Source organism: Vulpes vulpes, chromosome 12, assembly GCF_048418805.1.
Source record: "Vulpes vulpes isolate BD-2025 chromosome 12, VulVul3, whole genome shotgun sequence".
In the NCBI taxonomy this organism is placed as follows: Eukaryota; Metazoa; Chordata; class Mammalia; order Carnivora; family Canidae; genus Vulpes; species Vulpes vulpes.
This window is the reverse complement of record NC_132791.1, coordinates 37,116,436-37,136,213: the sequence shown is the minus strand read 5'-3', so window position 1 is coordinate 37,136,213 and position 19,778 is coordinate 37,116,436. Positions and strand designations below refer to the sequence as shown.

Below are 19,778 nucleotides of genomic sequence, written 5' to 3'. Positions count from 1 at the left end.
ATATATATATGTATATGTATATGTATATACATATATATATATAATACTATAATTACCAATCACAACTGAATTACAGGTTTTACAAGTACTCAAAGTATTAATAGAACAATATTTCATCTCATGTAATTATCTTATTAATTTCCAATTAACATCAGATAGCATTTAAAAATTAGCAGTAGGTATAGCACTGGATAATATGTAAGATTATCATATAATCATATAATCACTGTTAAAGTATTTTCTAACACTCTCAATAAAATGTTTTCCCCCCCTTTCAAGGATGTCTCGAATGGAGAGGGATATAACCATGAAAAGACATTTGATAGAGGACTTGAAATTTCGACAGAAAGTAAATTCAGAAAGTAATGAGAGTATTAATGAAATGTTAGAAAATCTTGAAAAAAAGGTATTAACTTTTATGTTCTCTGACACTGAAAAAAATCACTTCCCTCTTACTTATATCTTTAACTTGAGTATTCAATCTTAATAAATTTATAGAAGATATTCATAGAATACATTTATACTGTTACACAATTATATGCTCTGAAAGTACATTATTTGTTTTAGAATTCAAGACTCAGATCTCATACATAACATAGCTACACATTCTCTTTATATCTGTGAACATACCATGAAAAGATAATCAAGTATAAATTTAAAAATCTTCAATGCTCCTGGGGTATATAATTACATTTTATTCAGTATTTTAAAGTTTAATTTATACAACTTAAAACTATTTATTCACTTTATCTAATTTACTAACATTTAGAATGACAAATTGAAGCATATATGAAATGCAAATGGTGATAACCAGTAACTACCAGAAATTCTTTTAAAAATGTACTTACCACCATTTTTAAAAAGTATATTTTTCCTTCTCTACACTTAGTTCGGTGTATTTAGGAAGACTGTTGTATTTAACATAGTTGCATATCTGACCGCAAAGTAGAAATCAGCAATTTGCTAAGATTTTTTTTTTTTAAAAAAAGGTGCTATTTGCACAACTCATAAAGCAGCTTGTGCTTTGGCATTCATTAAATGTTATCTACTCCAGAGAGAGCATCTCTCTTACTTTCCTTTTTGGAGATAAAAATGTAAGTATCTGTTAGCTCAAATGGATTTAAGAGAGAAAATTTTATATGAGCAAGACAAATGCACATGGATTTTCTTTCTTTTTTTCCTCCACATACCCACATAAATTATAATTCTTATAGTTTTTTTTCAGTGTTGTCCTTTAAATGTTGCTGATTTTTAAACCTTAATAATTGTTCCAGATATAGTCTTAGAGTCTTCGTATAAGTAATTATATATATTTAGTGGTATTGAATGAAAAAAGAAAAACTATTTCTTCTTTCAAATGTATAATAAAAATGTTGCATTACTTATTTAATTTTATTTTATAAAGTACATGTTATATGGTTCTAACTGAAAGTTATCCATGACTTGGATTGTTTAAGAATCCAAAACAACCACCTCTTGCTTAAGGAAGTTTAGGTTAGTAACTAAAGGAAACAGTTAAAATTAGTATTGTTTTATTAGGTAGACCACTTCATACCAGCATTCATATATTTTTGTGCATTTTTTTTTTTGCTATTGATTTAAGGATTTTAGTCTCATTCACACTATGAGTGCTACAAACCTTATACGTTTATATCAGTTTTTAAACTTTTATTTATTTAAATTTGATATCATTTATGAGAAAATAAATTAGGCATATTCCTGAATTTTTTTTGGTTTCTGTTACAACAAATGGAGTATACAACTAGGATAATAGTTACTTTTATGCTTTTACTGTAGGTGAAGACACTAACAGAAGAATGTTCCAACAAGAAGGTATCAATTGATTCACTAAAGCAGAGACTCAGTGTTGCCGTGAAAGAGAAGTCACAGTACGAACAGATGTATCAAAAAACTAAAGAGGAATTAGAAAAAAAAGTATGCTTTTTAGACATGTTAGCTTAGAAATGGAATATAACTGTATCTTTTTCATTTTTAAAGTTGTCATTTTTTCTCCCCAAAACTATTATGAGCAACCTAATTGTTTCAGATAACTGCAAAGAACATTTTTATCTCGACATGAAACACTAAGAATTTGTTTAACATTAATGGTAGTGCTGTATTAGATAAATAGATTTTGTGTCTTGATAATATCTTTAAAATGAACATTATTGTTAAGAACTTGTCTAAGTGAATATAAATTTCTTAGATCCACCTAACCTTATAAACTAATTAAATATTTCCATTTGATATGTGAGATCTTTTGGTCTAAAATAGCTTCCATGTCTTTAATGATTTATTATTTTTAAAAATATGAACTAACTTTGATTATAAATATATGGGAATATGTACTCAGAATATTTATTGGAAAAAAATAAAATAAAAAATAAAAATGGCACATACATTCCACATAAAAAAAAGAAAATAAATGAAAATAACCATCAATTTTACCGAAATAAAAATAAATATGTATAAAAAGAGAATCATGAAACCATTTCTCTATCTGACATATATACCTAGCCCTTCCAAATATGTTTGTGAATCATTTTTTATTCTGTTATCTCTGGTCTTTTTCAGGATATCAAACTAAGTTTCCTAGTATCAAAAATAAGTGAGACCGAATCTGCAATGGCAGAGATTGAAACAGCAGCATCTAAACATCTTCAAGGATTAGCACTGCAAAGTGAGCAAGCCCTGGAAGGTGCACAGAAGAAATTACTTTTAGCCAATAAGAAAGTTGAAGAGTTCACCATATTTGTGAAGGTTTGAATTATTCATAGTTTACTAATCTGTACTTTACTTTCGTCAGGGTGGTGGCCTCCTTGAGATGAGGTGGGAACACTCCGAAGTTTCTTTTTGCTTTCTGAAACCGCAAAGAATCTTCTCCTACCCACTTGCCACGTTGTTCAAAATTTGTCTAGAAAAGATTTGGTTTTATAGTTTGAGTTTAACATACTCCATCCTATTTTTAATATTCTTTTCTTAACATCATTTCAGTGATGGAATTGTAATAATCATGTAATCAAGACAGGTTTTAAGATGAAAGCAGTCATTTCCTCTCCACTCTCCTTTTGAAAATCCATCAAGAACAACCAGAAAGTTGCCCTAGTTTTATTGAAGCTCGGAGACATCTGAACCCCAGCCCATAACCTGTTAGACATGGAATGAGTAGAAGAATGGTAAATGATTTAGCAGAACAAACAGAAGACAAATCAAAGTGCCTGCAAAGGCTGTGCTGTCTAGAAATTATCTGACAGCTGAAGAACCTTAGAGAGCCTCAGTAATTGGCTACACAAGGAACCACTAAGAGTGACAGGGGAAGGGTGGATAAAGGTGGTTTGTTTGAAAGTCTTCATAAGGAGCTTTTTCGGCCTCTGGTCTGTACATTTGTCCCACATAATCAGACAGTATTCTTCCCTTAGGTCTTCTGAGACAATCAAGGAGGAGCAGCTCTGGTTTCAGAGATACCAGAAACCAGGGATCTGGTGATGCTGTGTCCCTTTAATCCCATTCTGAGTTGTTTATATCTCTTTTTGGTGCTTTTCATTCTGCCTTGTCTTATAGCTAGCAAATGAATCTGTTGCCAGTAGGTAGATGATAAGTTTCTTAAACTGAAGGACAATGTTTTATCAATCTCCACCTCCACAATATCTACCAGGTGCCTTGCAAAATATTCAGCATGTGGCAATAATCACTACTGAATCAAATTAAATTTCTATTAGAAATGTGAAATTCTAATGATAGTTCTTTGACCTTTCAAAATAAGCATCAAAACAGTTTGACTGCAGTGGGAAAGTAACTCTATATTCTCTATTTTATCCTGAAATCACAATATTTTATTTTGTTTTTTAGCAATCTTTCATGAGATTGAGTTACTTGTGCTACTTTGCCCTTCAGACGGCATGCATGATTTAAAAACTGGCATGTTGGGGCACCTGGTGGCTCAGTGGTTGAGCATCTGCCTTTGGCTCAGTGTGTGATCCCGGGGTCCTGGGATCAAGTCCTGTATCACACTCTCCACAGGGAGCCTGCTTCTCCCTCTGTGTATGTTTCTGCCTCTGTGTGTGTGTGTGTCTCTCACATGAATAAATAAAATCTTCAAACAAACAAAAAAACTGGCATATCATACTACAGAGCTGTAATAATCAAAACAGTAAGGTACTGACATAAAAATAAACACACGGATGAGTGGAACAGCAAAGAAAGCACAGAAGTAAACCCACAGCTGTATGGTCAATTAATCTTTGATAAAAGAGGCAAGAATATGCAATGGAAAAAGTCAGTCCTTCAACAAATGGTGTTGGGAAAACTGGACCGCTGCATGCAAAATAATGGAACTGGATGGACCACTTTTTACACTGTACACAGTAAGTAAGTACTGTACACAGTACACAGTACTGTAAGTACTGTACACAGTAAGTAAGTAACTCAAAATGGATTAAGGACCTAAATGTGACACCTGAAACCATAGTAATCCTAAAAGACAACATAGCAGTAATTTCTCTGACATCAGCCATAGCAATATTTTTCTAGATATGTCTCCTGAGACAAGGGAAATAAAAGCAAAAATAAACTGTTGGGATACATCAAAATAAAAAGTTTCTGCACAGCAAAAGAAACCATCAACAAAAACTAAAAGACAACCAACGGAAGGGGAGAAGATACACACCCCCCAAAAATAACCCAATTAAAAAATGGGCAGAAGACCTGAGCAGGCATTTTTCTGAAGAAGACATACAGATGGCCAAAAGACACCTGAAAAGATGCTCATCATCACTAATCATCAGGGAAATGGAAATCAAAACCAGAAGGCAAAAATCACCTCACCTGTCAAGAATGGCTAAAATCAAAAACACAGGAAAACATCAAGTATTGTTGAGGATGTGGAGAAAAAGGAATCCTTTCACAGTGTTGGTGGGAATGCAAACTGGTACAACCACTATGGTAGACAGTATAGAGGTTCCTCGAAAAATTAAAAATAGAATTACCATATGATCCAGTAATCACACTACTGGGTATTTACCCAAAGAATATGAAAACACTCATTTTCAAGGATATATGCACCCCTATGTTTATTGCAGCATTATTTGTAATAGCCAAATTATGGAAGCAGCCCAAGTGTCCATCAGTGGATAAATGGACAAAGAAGGTGTGGTATCTATATGTACAATGGACTATTACTGAGCCATAAAAAAAGAATGAGATGTTTGCAACAACATGAATGGATCTAGAATACAATACTAAGTGAAGTAAGTCAGAGAAAAACAAATACCATATGATTTCGCTCATATTTGTAATTTAAGAAACAAATGAACAGAGAGAAAAAGACGAATCAAAAAACCAGATTCTTAACTAGAAAACTAGTAGATGGTTACCAAAGGGGAGGTGGGTGGGAGGGTGGGTGAAATAGGTCAAGAGGATTAAGAGTACACTTATGATGAGCACTGAGTAATGTATAGAATTGTTGAATCACAGCATTGTACACCTGAAACTAATATGACACTATATGTTAACTATACTGGAGTTAAAATTTAAAGAAACTGGCATAATATAGCTGTAGAAATTTACTTCAATATATGAAATATTTTCAGTTCATGGAATTTTTATAAAATGAAGGTTTAAACTATGGAATAAAATAACATCACTAATTACTCTCTCCTTTCCCAAGTAGCCTCAGTATTATTTGATTCACTCGATTAAACTTGCCACATATATGTGTGTGTATTTTAATGTATATTATTTTATGTATATTAATATATTACTGTTCTCAAATCAATCTTTTTGTTTGCTTCTCTGTCTAGATTGGTAGGTTATTTGGCATCTCTTAAGCCTCCAGTAGAAACTTCTTTGCTCAACAGAAAGTAGAACATTTTTAAATCCACTTATCCCCATAGGTATTGATCTTATTTATAAGATACAACATTCCTGAGCTTATAGATTGGATATAAGATGGCAAATAACTGGATCTTATGTATAATGCCATATTCTTCATTCCTCTAAAAATAGGACCTTACGACATTTTATGCCACTGTTAATAGTACCCTGTTTAGAACAAAGCCTTTACTTAGTTTCTCTGAAAATCATAGATACCTTGGGAGCTTTCTCATTTTAAAAACATCTACAAAATGAATGGAATAAAACATTTGATCTGTTTTATCTCTTTTAACAAAGGTTTTGATGGATATAAAGTCAAACCAATAAACCTTGCCTCAGAGGACCCCAAATGATTGCAGAGTATTAATTTTAGTAAATGTAATTTACCTTTTCCAGATTTAAAATGTCATTTCTTACAAACTCTTGTTGAGTAGTCTCACTGTTTAACTTATGATAAGCATTCGCATTGAATATTGTCATTATTCATGATGTAAAACCATTTTTATTATGACTGACTTCATAAGCCTTTGTTTTTTATTTTATATCCAGATTAAAGTTATGTTTGTTGCAGTTTTAGCCAAAATATAAAACATGAAATACATAATTATAAGATTTACTTAAATGCCAATCATTTTTCTTGAAATATTCTTTGAATATATCCTTTTTAAAAAGAATTGATAACCAGAAGTTTTAAAATAGAAAAATGAATTTTATGATTACATATCTGATTATCATTGATTTGACAAAATTTCATGACCAAATTACTTGGCAAAATTATCTTTTAAAAAACAAGGCTTTTGGGATCCCTGGGTGGCGCAGCGGTTTGGCGCCTGCCTTTGGCCCAGGGCGCGATCCTGGAGACCCAGGATCGAATCCCACATCGGGCTCCTGGTGCATGGAGCCTGCAGCCTGCTTCTCCCTCTGCCTATGTCTCTGCCTCTCTCTCTTTCTCTCTGTGACTATCATAAATAAAATAAATAAATAAATAAATAAATAAATAAATAAATAAATAAATAAATAAATAAAAATAAATAAATAAAAAACAAGGCTTTTAATTTTGTCCAAGAATTTGAATATTTAATGATAAAGTATCTAATTTCTAATTGTTGAAGAATGACATATTAATCCTTCATTTTTTTCACCAACAACGATGTACAGTATAAATGCCTAAATAGATAAATTAAGGATTCCTGTGGTTTCATGTCTTAAATATTACATAATAGGAGATAAATATTTAATTCATGTTAAATATTACATAATAGGAAAAGATAAAAGATATCAATAAGCCATTTGTTAGTACTCTTTTAGAACTTTTCCACTTTATTTCAGTTTGGTATTGGATCACTTGCATTAGAATCAACAGATTCTAAAGCTTTCATATAAAATGCATAATTTAGGGCCCCAAGTTTATTGAATCAAAATCTTTGTGGGGGTGAGGCCTAATAACCTGAATTTAACAAGTTGAGTGATTATTATGCATAATACAGGTTTTAAAACACTGCCTTCAATTGTTTTTATTAATTGAATCCATATATGATTTGGTGTTTAATAGAAGCCTAATGGTAATTTGAAATTTGTTTTTCTTAACTGTATTTTAGAGCCCATATGTAGTTAATACTGGCATTACTTCTGCTGCTTAATCCATTTTTTTAATAAAGGCCAAACCAGATACAATAGCAAAGACTGGACATTTGGCTGTGAGGAATGAGAGGACTGTCATCTTTTTCTTCCTTGTACATATGTATGGTGAGCGGACTGGGAGGGAATGCTCAGGAGCGAGGCTACATACCATCAGTGACTTCCTAAATCTTTACTGTGTTAGGGCTAAGCTTTTTAGATATTTAAAATCTCCATAATTTGGCCCTATCCTGCTTAGAATCTAATCTTCTTCCCCACTACTCTCCAACTTTCACCCGTAGTGTTCTTTCTTGCCTTTGTACAGTTTTCCTTCCCACTGAGCACATTGTCATTCTTTATCTGCAGAGTACTGGCATGTAACAAGGCTCATTAAATTCTCAAGGAATTGACTTTATATCAGCTCAAGGATGATACTAGCCACATAATCGCTGCTTAGATAGAAAACTCTGTGAAGGCAAGAGCTGTGCATATTCCTTAAAGAGCATAGTTAAAGAATGTGCATTTTTCTACATGGAATATTGTGGTAAACAGGATTCATTCTGTACAGAACTTATTAGGGTATCACATACTTTTGTGTAAAAGTACTTAATAAATATTATTACTCATATTAATAGCAATAATGTTTGTTCAGGCCCTGTTGTGGAATCTGTGTTCCCTTTAGTCTTTGCATTTTTCATAGAGCACAACCAGATTAGAAAAGAGGTGGAATGACCATCTGTTCTAGATCTAGTCTTGAATATGGAATTTTGCCCTGGGGTAAAATCAAGTGCTTTGAGCATGTGGGCTGGATATATGTGGCAGAGCTGAGGCTTTGAATCCTCCTAGTAACTGAATAAAACACACAAGGGAAATTCCTAGAAGTATTTGCTCAGTTTGATTGAGCCCTGATATAGGCTTGTTAATGTGCTTATATGTGAGAGTCATATGCCAGATTCTATCTTCTCAATGGTTTTTGTGAGCTTTGAAATAAATATCAGCCAAAGAACAACATTTAGCTGGAAGCTTAAATCATTTAATTACCAATATGTGCTTGCTTTGGAAAGATTTAGTAAGATGTTTTGGGCATATAAATTTCTTGCTTCTTTAATGAGAACATTTGTGGAGCACTATAATTTTATTTTTATATGTACAATTGTTAATACTTTGGCACTGATCTGCATCTTAAATATGATTTTTTTCCTGTTCTTTTTCTCCAACTTTATTGGGACATAATTGACATATAACACTATATAATTTAAGGTATACAGTGTGATGATGTGGTATATGTATATATCATGAAATATTTACCACAATAAGGTTAATTAACACATCCTTCACACCTCACATAATAACCATTTAGTTGTTGGTGGTGTTGTTATGGTAAAGACATTTGAAATCTACTCTTATAGCAACTTTCAAGTATACAATAGTTATGTTAACTGCAGTCACTATGCTGTATATTACACCCTGGAATTTATTTTTCTTATAAGTGGAGGTCCATACCCTTTGACCAATGTCTCCTTCCCTTCACCCCTTAGCCCCTGGCAACCAATGTTCTACTCTCTGTTTTTACAAATTCAGCTTTTTAGATTCCGCCGGTAAGAGACATCATATAGTATTTGTGTTTCTCTGACTTATTTCACTTACTATATTGCTCAAAAGGTACATCCATGTTGCCACAAATGGCAGGATTTCCTCCTTTTTATGGCCCAATAATATTCCATTACATATATGCCATGTTTTCTGTTGTCCATTCATCAATGGACACTGAGGTTGTTTTCACATCTTGGCTATTGTGAATAATGCTGCAATGAATATGAGAGTGCAGATATACTTTCGGATCCTGTTTTCATTTCCTTTGGATATATTCCCAGAAGTGGGATTGCTGCATCATATGGTAGTTCTGCTTCTAATTTTGGAAGGCCTTCTGCACTGTTTTCTACAGTGGCTGTACCAATTTACATTCCCACCAACAGTGCATGGGGTTCCTTTTTGCCACATCCTTGAAAAACATTGGTTATCTCTTACCTATTTAGTAGTAGCCATTCTAAAAGGTTCATGAAGTGATATCTCACTGTGGTTTTGATTTGCATTTTCCTAATGGTTAGTGAGACTGAGTACCTTTTTATGTACTTGTTGGCTATTTCTATGTGCTCTTTGGCAAAATGCTTCTTTTGGTCCTTTGCCCATTTTAAATTATTTAGATTTTTGCTATTAAGTTGTATAAAGTTTCAAGTCAGGAAGTATGATGCTTTGTTCTTTCTCAAGGTTGCTATGACTATTCAGATCTTTTTGTAGTTCCATATAAATTTTAATATAGTTTTTCTATTTTTGTGGAAAATGCTATTGGAATTTTGATAGGGATTGCATTGAATTTATGGATGGCTTTGGGTAATATGGACATTTTAACAGTATTAATTCTTCTGATCCATGACCATGAAATATCTATCCATTTATCTGTATCTTCAGTTTCTTTAATTAATATCTTATAATTTTAAATATTTAAGTCTTTCACTTTGTTCTTTAAATATATTTCTAGGTATTTTATTCTTTTTGATGCACTTGTAAACAGGATTTTTTTCTTAATTTATCTTTCTGCTACTTCATTATTAGTATAAACAACAGTGACTGATTTTGTGTATTAATCTTGTATCCTACAACTTTACTGAATTTGTTGATTAGTTCTAACAGTTTTTTGATAGAATGTTTAGGATTTTCTATATATAATATCATGTCATCTGCAAATAGTAACAGTTTTACTTCTTCCTTTCCAAAGGTAATTGTTCACGGTCTCTTATGATCTTTTATATTTCTCTGGTATCCGTTGTAACATCTCTTTCATTTCGGATTTATTTTCATTTTTTCCTGGTGAGCCTAATCAAAACTTTGTCAAATTTGTTTATCTTTTCAAAAAACCAGCTCTTAGTTTCATTGATCTTTTCTATTGTCTTTTTAGTCTCTTTTTTATTTATGTCTGTTCTAGTCTTTGTTATTTCCTTCTTTGTACTTTCTACTTTCTTTCATTTGTTTTCACTTTATAATTCCTTGAGGTAGAAAGTTAGGTTCTTTTTTTGACATTTTTCTTGTTTCTTTAGTAGGCGTTTATCACTGTGAACTTTCCTTTTATTTTTATTTTATTTTTATTTTTATATTTATTTTTTTTAGAGAAGGCATGCTTGAGCAAGGGAGCAGGGGCAGAGGGAGAGAGAATCTCAAGCAAGCTCCCTGTGCAGTGTGGAGCCTAATGCAGAGCTTGATCTCATGACCCTAAGATCATGACCTGGACCAAAATCAAGAGTCAGTTGCTTAACTGACTGAACCACCTAGGTGTCCCTGAACTTTCCTTTTAGAATTATTTTTGCTGCATCCCATAAATTTTGGTGTTACATTTCCATTTTTATTTGTCTCAAGGTATTTTTTTAATTTCTCTTTTGATTTCTTCTTTGGCCCATTGGTTATTCAGTAGCATTTATTTAATCTTTATGTATTTTTGAATTTTCTAGTTTTCTTCATGAAGTTGATTTCTAGTTTCATATCATTTCAGTTCTCTTAAATTTATTAAGTTTTTTTTGTGGTCTAACATAATGCATCTTGGAAAATGTTCTGTGTGCACTTGAGATGAATGTGTATTCTGTTGCTTTTGGATGGAATGTTTGCAAATATTTGTTAAATACATCTGGTAGTATCTCATTTAAGACCAATGTTTCCTTATTGATTTTCAGTATGGATGACCTATCCATTGATATAAGTAGGTATTAAAATCTCCCCTACTTCTATTGTATTACTGTCTATTTCTTCCTTTAGGTCTATTAATATTTGCTTTATATTTTTAGGTGTCCCTAGGTTGGGTGCATAAATATTTACAAATGTTATGTCCTCTTGTTAGATTAACCCTTTATCATTATGTAATACCCTTCATCTTTTACTGCAGTCTTTGTTTTAAGGTCTGTTTTATCTGATACAAGTGTAGCTATTCCAGCTACCTTTTAGTTTCCATTTGCATGGACTATTTTTGTCCATCCCTTCACTTTCAGTCTGTGTATATTCTTACATCTGAAGTGTGTCTCTTGTAGGCAGCAGATAGATTAGTGTTAGTTTTTATTCATCCAGTCAATCTGTGTCTTTTGATTGGAGAATTTAGTTCATTTACATTTAAAGTAATTATTGATAGGTGTGTCCTTATTGCTATTTTCTTAATTATTCTTTTCTCTTAATCTTTTGTACATTTACTATAGCTTTTTTTCTTGTAGTTACATGAATCTTACATATAATAAATTATACCTATTTATTTTGATAGCAACTTATGTTTGATAACAACTTAAGTCCTATTCTAAAGCTCAACGTTTTTATTCTCACTCTATTTTGTTTCTGATGACACATTTTACATCTTTTTATCTTTGTATCTCTTAACTAATTATTGTAATCATAGCTATTTTTACTGCTTTGGTTTTTTAACTTTCATTCTACCTTTGTAAGTAACTAATTGTGATTTTGATTGCATTTCTTTGATGAGACATGATTCTTAATGTAGATAATCCTAGAGATTTATAAAACAGATACTAATGTTAATAAGAGAGTTTAACCATTTCATGAGACATAAGGTTGAAATACAAAAATCAAATGTATTTTTATATATTAACAGTAAACAATTAGAAAATTAAATAGAAAATGTTCAACTTACAATAGCATTAAAAAATTCTTTAAATAAATTCAAGAGAAGACATGTAAGCCACCAAATGTTGGAATGAATGTGGAGAATGGAGATATTTCACCCAGTATTGGTGGTACAAGATATGGTGGGAATCTCTAGAAATTCTAATAAATAAAACATTCACCTACCATATGACTCAGCAATTCTACTTCTGGGTATTTACTCAAGAGAAATGAAAACATATGTGTAAAAACATATTTACAAATATGTACAGCAAAATTTATAGCAGTTTTATTCATAATAGTCAAGAACTGGAAATATTAGGGGCAAATGCATTTTGGAAAATTCTAAAATCATCATTTTAGATGATGGGGTATCATAGAGGGGTAAAATCATCATTACCCCTCCCTCCATCCCTTGAAATCAAGAAGCAGACAAGAATGAGAAACAAAAATTGAACTCCTTTTCACAGTCAACCTAAGTCAGAGCTAAACTCTGTATTCTAAAATACATGGAAGAACAGCAAAAAACAGGTAAGATTGGTGAAAGCATGCAAAAGAAATAAGACTCCATGGAAAGAAGACTTAGGTCCTACAGACCTCTGAAAGATCAAGACCTCTTAGAAGATGAAGTTCACAAGGGGTACAAATCCAACATCCACTACTTGCAGCAGTGGAACAGGTCTGCAGAAGTTTGTGGTAGCCATCCTAGAACTGGTTTGCTTCTTTAAGGAGCCAAGGCTTAATGAAGAATAAGAGAGACCAGGAATATCTGAAGGAGGCAGCTTTTCTCATAGCAACCAAGAAAATAGATTCCTTAAATTGTAAAAAAAATAAATAAATAAAAATAACAAAAATAACCTGGTTAATGGAATTCACCAAAAAAAATTAAAGTCATATGCAAAATTTCACTAGCCTGAACATAGCACAGGCCCCTCTGCCATGTAACCTTCTATAAATAGGTAGTCTAGGAAAAAATCTTTTCAAAAATGAAATGAACTAACACACTATCTATGCAAATATACTAGAATAAGGATGGAGAAAAACAGAAAAAGTGTCAGGAAAAGAAGTTTAACCACAAATAAATTACTACAGAGCAGATGAGAAATTTTAGTATGAATTTAAAATATTAATAAAATAATTTCCTCTAAAAAGCACATGTTTAAGGTGGAATTAAATATAAGAATTTAGGAAAAAGATGATGAGACACTGGAGCAGATGAAAGCAAGGTGGCTGGCAGAGAAGTAAAAGAAAATAAATTATCTCAGGAAATATATATATTACTGGTTTCATATGAATATGTGTGTGTCAACAATTTGTTTGGGTGTGGGAGGAATTGCCTAGGAAGGGCATCAAAGAAGTTTCTAGAGTATGAAGACTTTCTATATCTTGAGCAGGGTGGTGGCTACATACATGCATACAACTGCCAAAGCTCATCACCTTAAAATATGTGAGCTATTTCATTCATAATTATGTCTCAGTTAAAAAAATAAAGCATATTATGGGAAAAAGAATTTTTGAAGCAAGTGACAGAGACTCAACATATGTATAATTCGAGTCTTCAAGGAAGAAAACAAATAAAGGAGCAGAACAAATATTGAACCTATAATTCAACAATAATTTCCAGAAATAAAGACTTCTAAGAACATAACATGAACCAGGGAAAATTGATCTTAAATATGTCATACCCTAGGTGTGTTTAAGTAAAGTTTCTGGACTTAAAAAAAAAAAAAAAAGAACAGCTAAGTTAAAAGCTCAAGTCATGTGTAAGAGGGGAAAAAAACCGAGCGACAACTCTGAAAAGCTGTCTTATCTCCAGAACTCCGCATAAATTGGCACAAAGCCTCTGTTGGAACTGCAATGCACTTCATTCCCCTCTGCCCAGGCTGCTTCCCTAAATTTTATACAGATGTTGTTTCTAAGTATGTGTCCCTAACAAACCTCCTGCCCACAAATCTTCATCTCAGAATCTTGTTTCTAGGTAATCTGACCTGATACATACCACAAAGAAAACCTTAATTCTGAAAAGTAGAAATAGGATAGATAACTTTCTCTGAGAGTAATGCTATAAAACTGCAATTAATTACAAAACCAGAAAACAGAGGTCACTACCACATAAATATTTATAAGAAAAAGTTCTTAGATCAAGAAGGGTATGTGAACAAATAGCAGAATATCCCTAAAAGAATTATCAGAACCTACGGATAGCTAAAACAGTGCTCAAAAATTTATAACCTTTTATAGCTAAAACAGTGCTCAAAAATTTATAACCTTTTATATTTACATTAATAAACAAGAAAAAATGAAAATAAACATTCCACTCAAGAATTAAAACTAGAATCTAAAGATTGAATAGAAATTAATAATTTAAAAATGTACAACTAATGAACATAAGAGTTGTTTTTAAAAAAGAAAAGAAAAATCAATAAAACAGATGGACCTAATTAAGAAAAAGAGAAAGTACAACTGTACAAAACAAGTGATAGGTAATAGTAACCATAGACACAGGAGGAAAAAATCATGGCAGATTACTTACCTCAACTGTATGCAAATACATTTGAAAGTCTGGATGAAATGGGTAATTTTCTAGGAAAATATAATGTTCCAAATCTCTCCTAGAACAAAGAAAAAGTTAAAGTAAATAATCAGAAAGGTACCTTTTTACCTTCCCCTGCAGTAAATACTAAACCAAATTCAGACACGTGCTACTACAGTAGAGAAGAGATAAATTCAATTTCGTTAAAACTATAGAGCACAGAAAGAGAAAGAAACTTCCACATTTTGGGGAAGACTTCACAAAATTGAAAAAAATCAATCTCATACTAATGTAGAAATCCTACAATAAAATATTAGCAAATAGATGTCAGCAGCATATTAAAAAATAATATATCACACCAAGTGGAGTTTATTCCAGAAATGCAAGGATAATTCACTACTAAGGAAATTACTAGTAATCCTATTAGTAGATATAGGATGGAAAATCATAATAGTTCATATGGATGGTAAAATTGGCTTAAGATATTTTGACATTTGTTTTTATAAGAAATAAAAATGAGTATAGAGATAACTATATTACACTGTGTGTTGTAGGTTAATATATGAAAATATATTTCTTAATGTATTAAAATATGGCTCTCAACTCAAAGCTGGCATAGCATTTCCTAAGAAGTAGAAGGAGTCTCACTAAAATTAGGAACAAGTCAAGTACATCCATCAGTACTGCTATTTAATGTTGTTCCAGAGGAACTTAACCAATGCAATCGGAAAAGAAAGAAATTAGAGAATTTGGAAAATGAGCAATAAAATTACCAATATTTGGAGATATGATTCAATACCTAGAAACTAAAGATTTGAAAAATTGTAACAAATAAGAAACTTCAGTAAGCTCAATATATGTCAGCAATCTTTATGTATTCAAGCAACAATTAGTATTAGAAGCAGCCTCCCAATAAGTAAACAACTAGCAAGAAAAATAAGCTAGAAAGAGAAAACTTAAAAATGATCCTGAGAAACACACAAAAAAGCCTAACTGGGGGGAACACCATGGTCTTCAGTTAGGAAGACTCAACATGCTACAAGTTTCCCTTGACCCAAATGAAATCTAACGTGATTGAAATAAAATTACTGGTAAGATTTGTTTTTTAAGGGGAGGGAAACTAGACAAGGTTCACATGGAAGTTCTTATGGAAAACCAAAGAAGCAAAAATTTCCAAGGAAAACATGAAAAAGAAGGGTAGTAAGAGGGAGCTAGCCTTGCCAGATGTTAACATTCGTTCTAAGGCCTCACTAAGTTTAGATACATTATAAAGCTTCACTAATAGAGATGGGACAGAACAGAAAATTAGACACTGACCTAAACACATAGGAGATCAGTGGGAAAAAGGTGAACTTTTTTTTTTAAGATTGATTGATTGATTGATTGATTGATTTGATAGAGAAGAGAGAGAGCAAGGCGGGGAGGGGCAGAGGGAGAGCGAGGGAGTGTCTTAAGCAGACTGTGCTGGGCGTGGAGCCCAATTTGGAACTCCATCTCATAACCCCGAGATCATGACATGAGCCAAAACCAAGAGTTGGGCGCTTACCTGACTGTGCCACCCAGACACCCCAACTTGAACTTCTTAATAAATGGTTGTGGGATGACTGAGTATGATTTTATGTAATGATTTCTAAATGATGACAAATGGATAAAAAGTTTAAAAATGAAAAATAAAAACTTTAAAATAGCAGAAAATCCTGGTTAGAAAATACATTTATATATCTCTCATTGTGGAGAATGCTTTTTAAAGTATCACACTAAATTTAAAAGTGAGAAAGAAAGGAAAAGAATCATTGAATATATGAAAAATAAATATTTTTCCTTGACATGAAATACTGAAATTACTGTTGATAGAAAAATACAAATTATGAAAAAATCTAGATATGTACAATATACAAATGTAATATCCAAATATGTAAACAACTCCTGGGGTACCTGGGTGGTTCAGTCAGTTAAGCATCTGCCTTCAGCTTGGGTCATGATCCCAGGGTCCTGGGATCAAGCCCCACATGGGACTCCCTGCTCAGCAGGAGGCCTGCTTTTCCCTCTTCTGTTCTTGCTCTCTTTCTATCTCTGTTTTGATATGTTTCTCTCTGAAATAAATTAATAAATAATTTTTTAAACTCCTATAAATTACTAGGAAAAAATAGAAAAACAAAAAAAATACCTCTTCTTAGGCTGATGTTCAACTTTTTTTATATAAGAGAAATGAAATTTTAAAATACAATGAAAAAACAAACTACAGTGAAATCCTAGATTAGTGTTTTGCTAATGGTGTAGAGAAACAAGTAGTTTCGTATGTTCTTTGAAAGGTATATCTTGGTACTATCTTGGAGAGCGGGGGGAGATTAAGTAACAGCTTTCAAAATTACAGTAAGACAAACTCTTTGGTCCACAAATTCACTTCTAGGGATATATCCTAGAGATGCAAAATGTATACAGGAGCACTGTTATTTATTGCAACATAGCTTGAGCTGGCAAAAGATCGAGAAATAACCCTAACATCTTTGCTAACCTACTCTCAGATCACAAAGCCAGGCATCGAGGTCCAGAGCTGTGTCTATCCAGAGTAAGGGCTATCCTTTTCTTATGCATGCATAGGCATGGTATGGGCCAGGATTGATTCATTTCTCAAAGGGAGAACTTAAAGGCTCTTGTGAGGCTGTCCTCGGTTTTGTTGTCGTTGTTGTTTAAAGATTTTATTTATTTATTCATGAGAGACACAGAGAGGTAGACCCTAGGCAGAGGGAGCAGGCTCCCTGCAGGGAGCCCAATGCAGGACTCGATCCCAGGACCCCAGGATCATAACCTGAGCCAAAGGCAGACACTCAACTGCTGAGCCATCCAGGCATCCCCTGTCCTAGGTTTTTAATTTTTTTCTATATTGTTATCTTGCCCACACATAACTTAATTATATATTTACCCAACTTGTCTTTATCAAGTCCTTGCAAAGCTTTTCTGATCCAGTTTTACTAAAATAGAAACAACTCTCTGCAGCTGTTTTTCATCAGTTTATATAATGAGTAAGCTAATCACATTATTAACCTATTACAACAAATATACACACATTTAGGAATAAACAATGACAACTGGCATCAGCTCAGTGGTCAGGAGTAGTTGTGCTCTGGCATGATGAAAAGTAGCTTCCCTGCTTCAAGCATTCACCAACTAAGATATCAGCTGGTAAATCTGAAAGAGGGATTGGAGAGTTTGGTTAATCCAGCAAGTTGGTTAAGTGCTCATTTAAGAGAGCTTTTATTACATACAGATAATAAGAGCAATCTATTATGTTCCAAAGTAAATAAAATCAGAGTAATCCTAATAAGCAATGCTTTGCTGATATATTCACATTTTTATATTGTGACTGCTTAGTCTTCATTTATGACTTCCATATGAGCCCACATTCTTTCCAACATGTTGCAGGCTTTGGCCAAAGAGTTACAAAGTGATGTCCATGAGATAAGGCAACAAATCAGAGAACTACAAAAAATCCAAAAAAACAGGGATGCTCGTAAAACCTCAACCCATAAAGCCCAGACCTTGGCAGCTTCTATCCTGAACATTTCACGGTCAGATCTAGAGGAAATAATGGATACAGAAGACGAAATGGTAAGATCACTTAAATATTTATTAATAAAGGGCTTTGGACACATTGAACTTAAACACATACTTCTATTTGTTTTGTAATTCATAGAGTTTCATCTTCAAGATAATATTAATGAAGGTCAGCTTAGTAACATATGGGTGAAAGTTACATCAGGGGTATTAACCAACTCAGAAAACGTTTAGAGAAATTTCTCTGTATAATAGAGAAATAAGCCATTGCATAAAACCTTTAGAACTGCTTGTTATTCAAGTCTGTTATTCAAATTCTTTCCTGTCTTTTCCATTTTCTTTAATTTAGTTAATCATATATCTTGTAAGCTAGAATTTTTAATTAAGCCAATTTGAATGGATTTAGTTAAGGTGGGTCATCATTGATTTGAGGACTTTTCCTCCTAAGTGAGCAAAAGTAGTAGATCTGTTGGCTTTCTTAGATAAATTCAAAATTATTGTTGATCAAGTTAAAGAAAAAAATATATTTATAGCTTTAAATTGGGTAAAGTCCTCCTGTCTGAGTGAATTTATGTGCATATAGACAGGAGTCTTCAGTAGCAGTTCTGTACCTCCTGGGGATGCCACTGCATTTTTAACGTAGTTATGACGTCTTAGCAGAATCTCACCCTGTATACAGTCTTCTGTGAAACCAAAGGGTGATACTCAATCCTGTCCTCCTGTTAAGTCTCTGAATTTTGATACATTAGTATCAGATTTGATTGTTTGGAAACATTAAAGAGATGATGGTGCTAGTAGCTTCCCAATAAATACATGCTCAGTGAATAAATAAAATGATAGACTTAAATGTTTATATGAGAACATCCTCCAGCTGCCCCATCAGCTGCTCAAAAGACTTCTGCAGAAAATAAAGAAAACAAAAATCTCTGCAGTAGAGCAGATCTACAATTTGCAAAGGTTTTTAAACTGCTAAGAATTCTTAGAAAAGAAGTCAAAGGAATCCTGCAGAGATGATTTTCATCCCCTGGGTGAATAGAATAGTGAACTCTCAGTTTCCTATTTTCAGCACCTATGCTACAATACCTATGACTTTCTACACTTTGAATTCACTTTGTGAATTCTGAACTTTGAAGTACAAGAGCATTATCAAATGTAGTATCAAATATAAGACACACAGGAAATAATAGTATCTTTGGCAAGGGTGTTAACTATACCTTATAGACATTTAGTTAAAATGTATTGATTGATAGTGTGAATCCTTACAAAAAATTAGGGTTGAATCCTCCACTGTTCCCTAAGAATTTTAAAACAAGTAGATTACCAAAATCCCTCATGTGTATATGTGTGTGTTTGTGTGTGTGTGTGTGTGTGTGCACAAACACAGATACCTATTCTGGAAGATAGGCCCATCAACTTTGTGTGGTCTCAAAAGATGCCCTCTGTAGACTTGCAGATTAGAAAAAAAGCACCCTCTCTGAATGGACAAATTAGAAAAAAGTTATCCCGTTTGGGTATATGAATTAGAAGATCTCTCTTTATAGTCCCAAAG

At 32.7% G+C, this 19,778-nt stretch overlaps 1 protein-coding gene across 9 annotated transcripts in view; it reads left to right on the top strand.

The window, feature by feature from the left end:
- CNTLN (centlein) overlaps nucleotides 1-19,778 on the top strand; it is a 322,986-nt gene that overhangs the window by 288,903 nt on the left and 14,305 nt on the right. For 6 of the 9 annotated variants that reach the window (XM_026001444.2, XM_026001443.2, XM_026001442.2 and 3 more), the window contains 4 exons: nucleotides 280-406; nucleotides 1,798-1,935; nucleotides 2,575-2,760; nucleotides 18,098-18,283. In XM_026001444.2, coding sequence (XP_025857229.2) covers nucleotides 280-406; nucleotides 1,798-1,935; nucleotides 2,575-2,760; nucleotides 18,098-18,283 — 637 coding nt within the window. The remainder of the gene's footprint in view (nucleotides 1-279; nucleotides 407-1,797; nucleotides 1,936-2,574; nucleotides 2,761-18,097; nucleotides 18,284-19,778) is intronic. The other 3 variants (XM_072728210.1, XM_072728209.1, XM_072728206.1) reach the window with 1 other exon arrangement.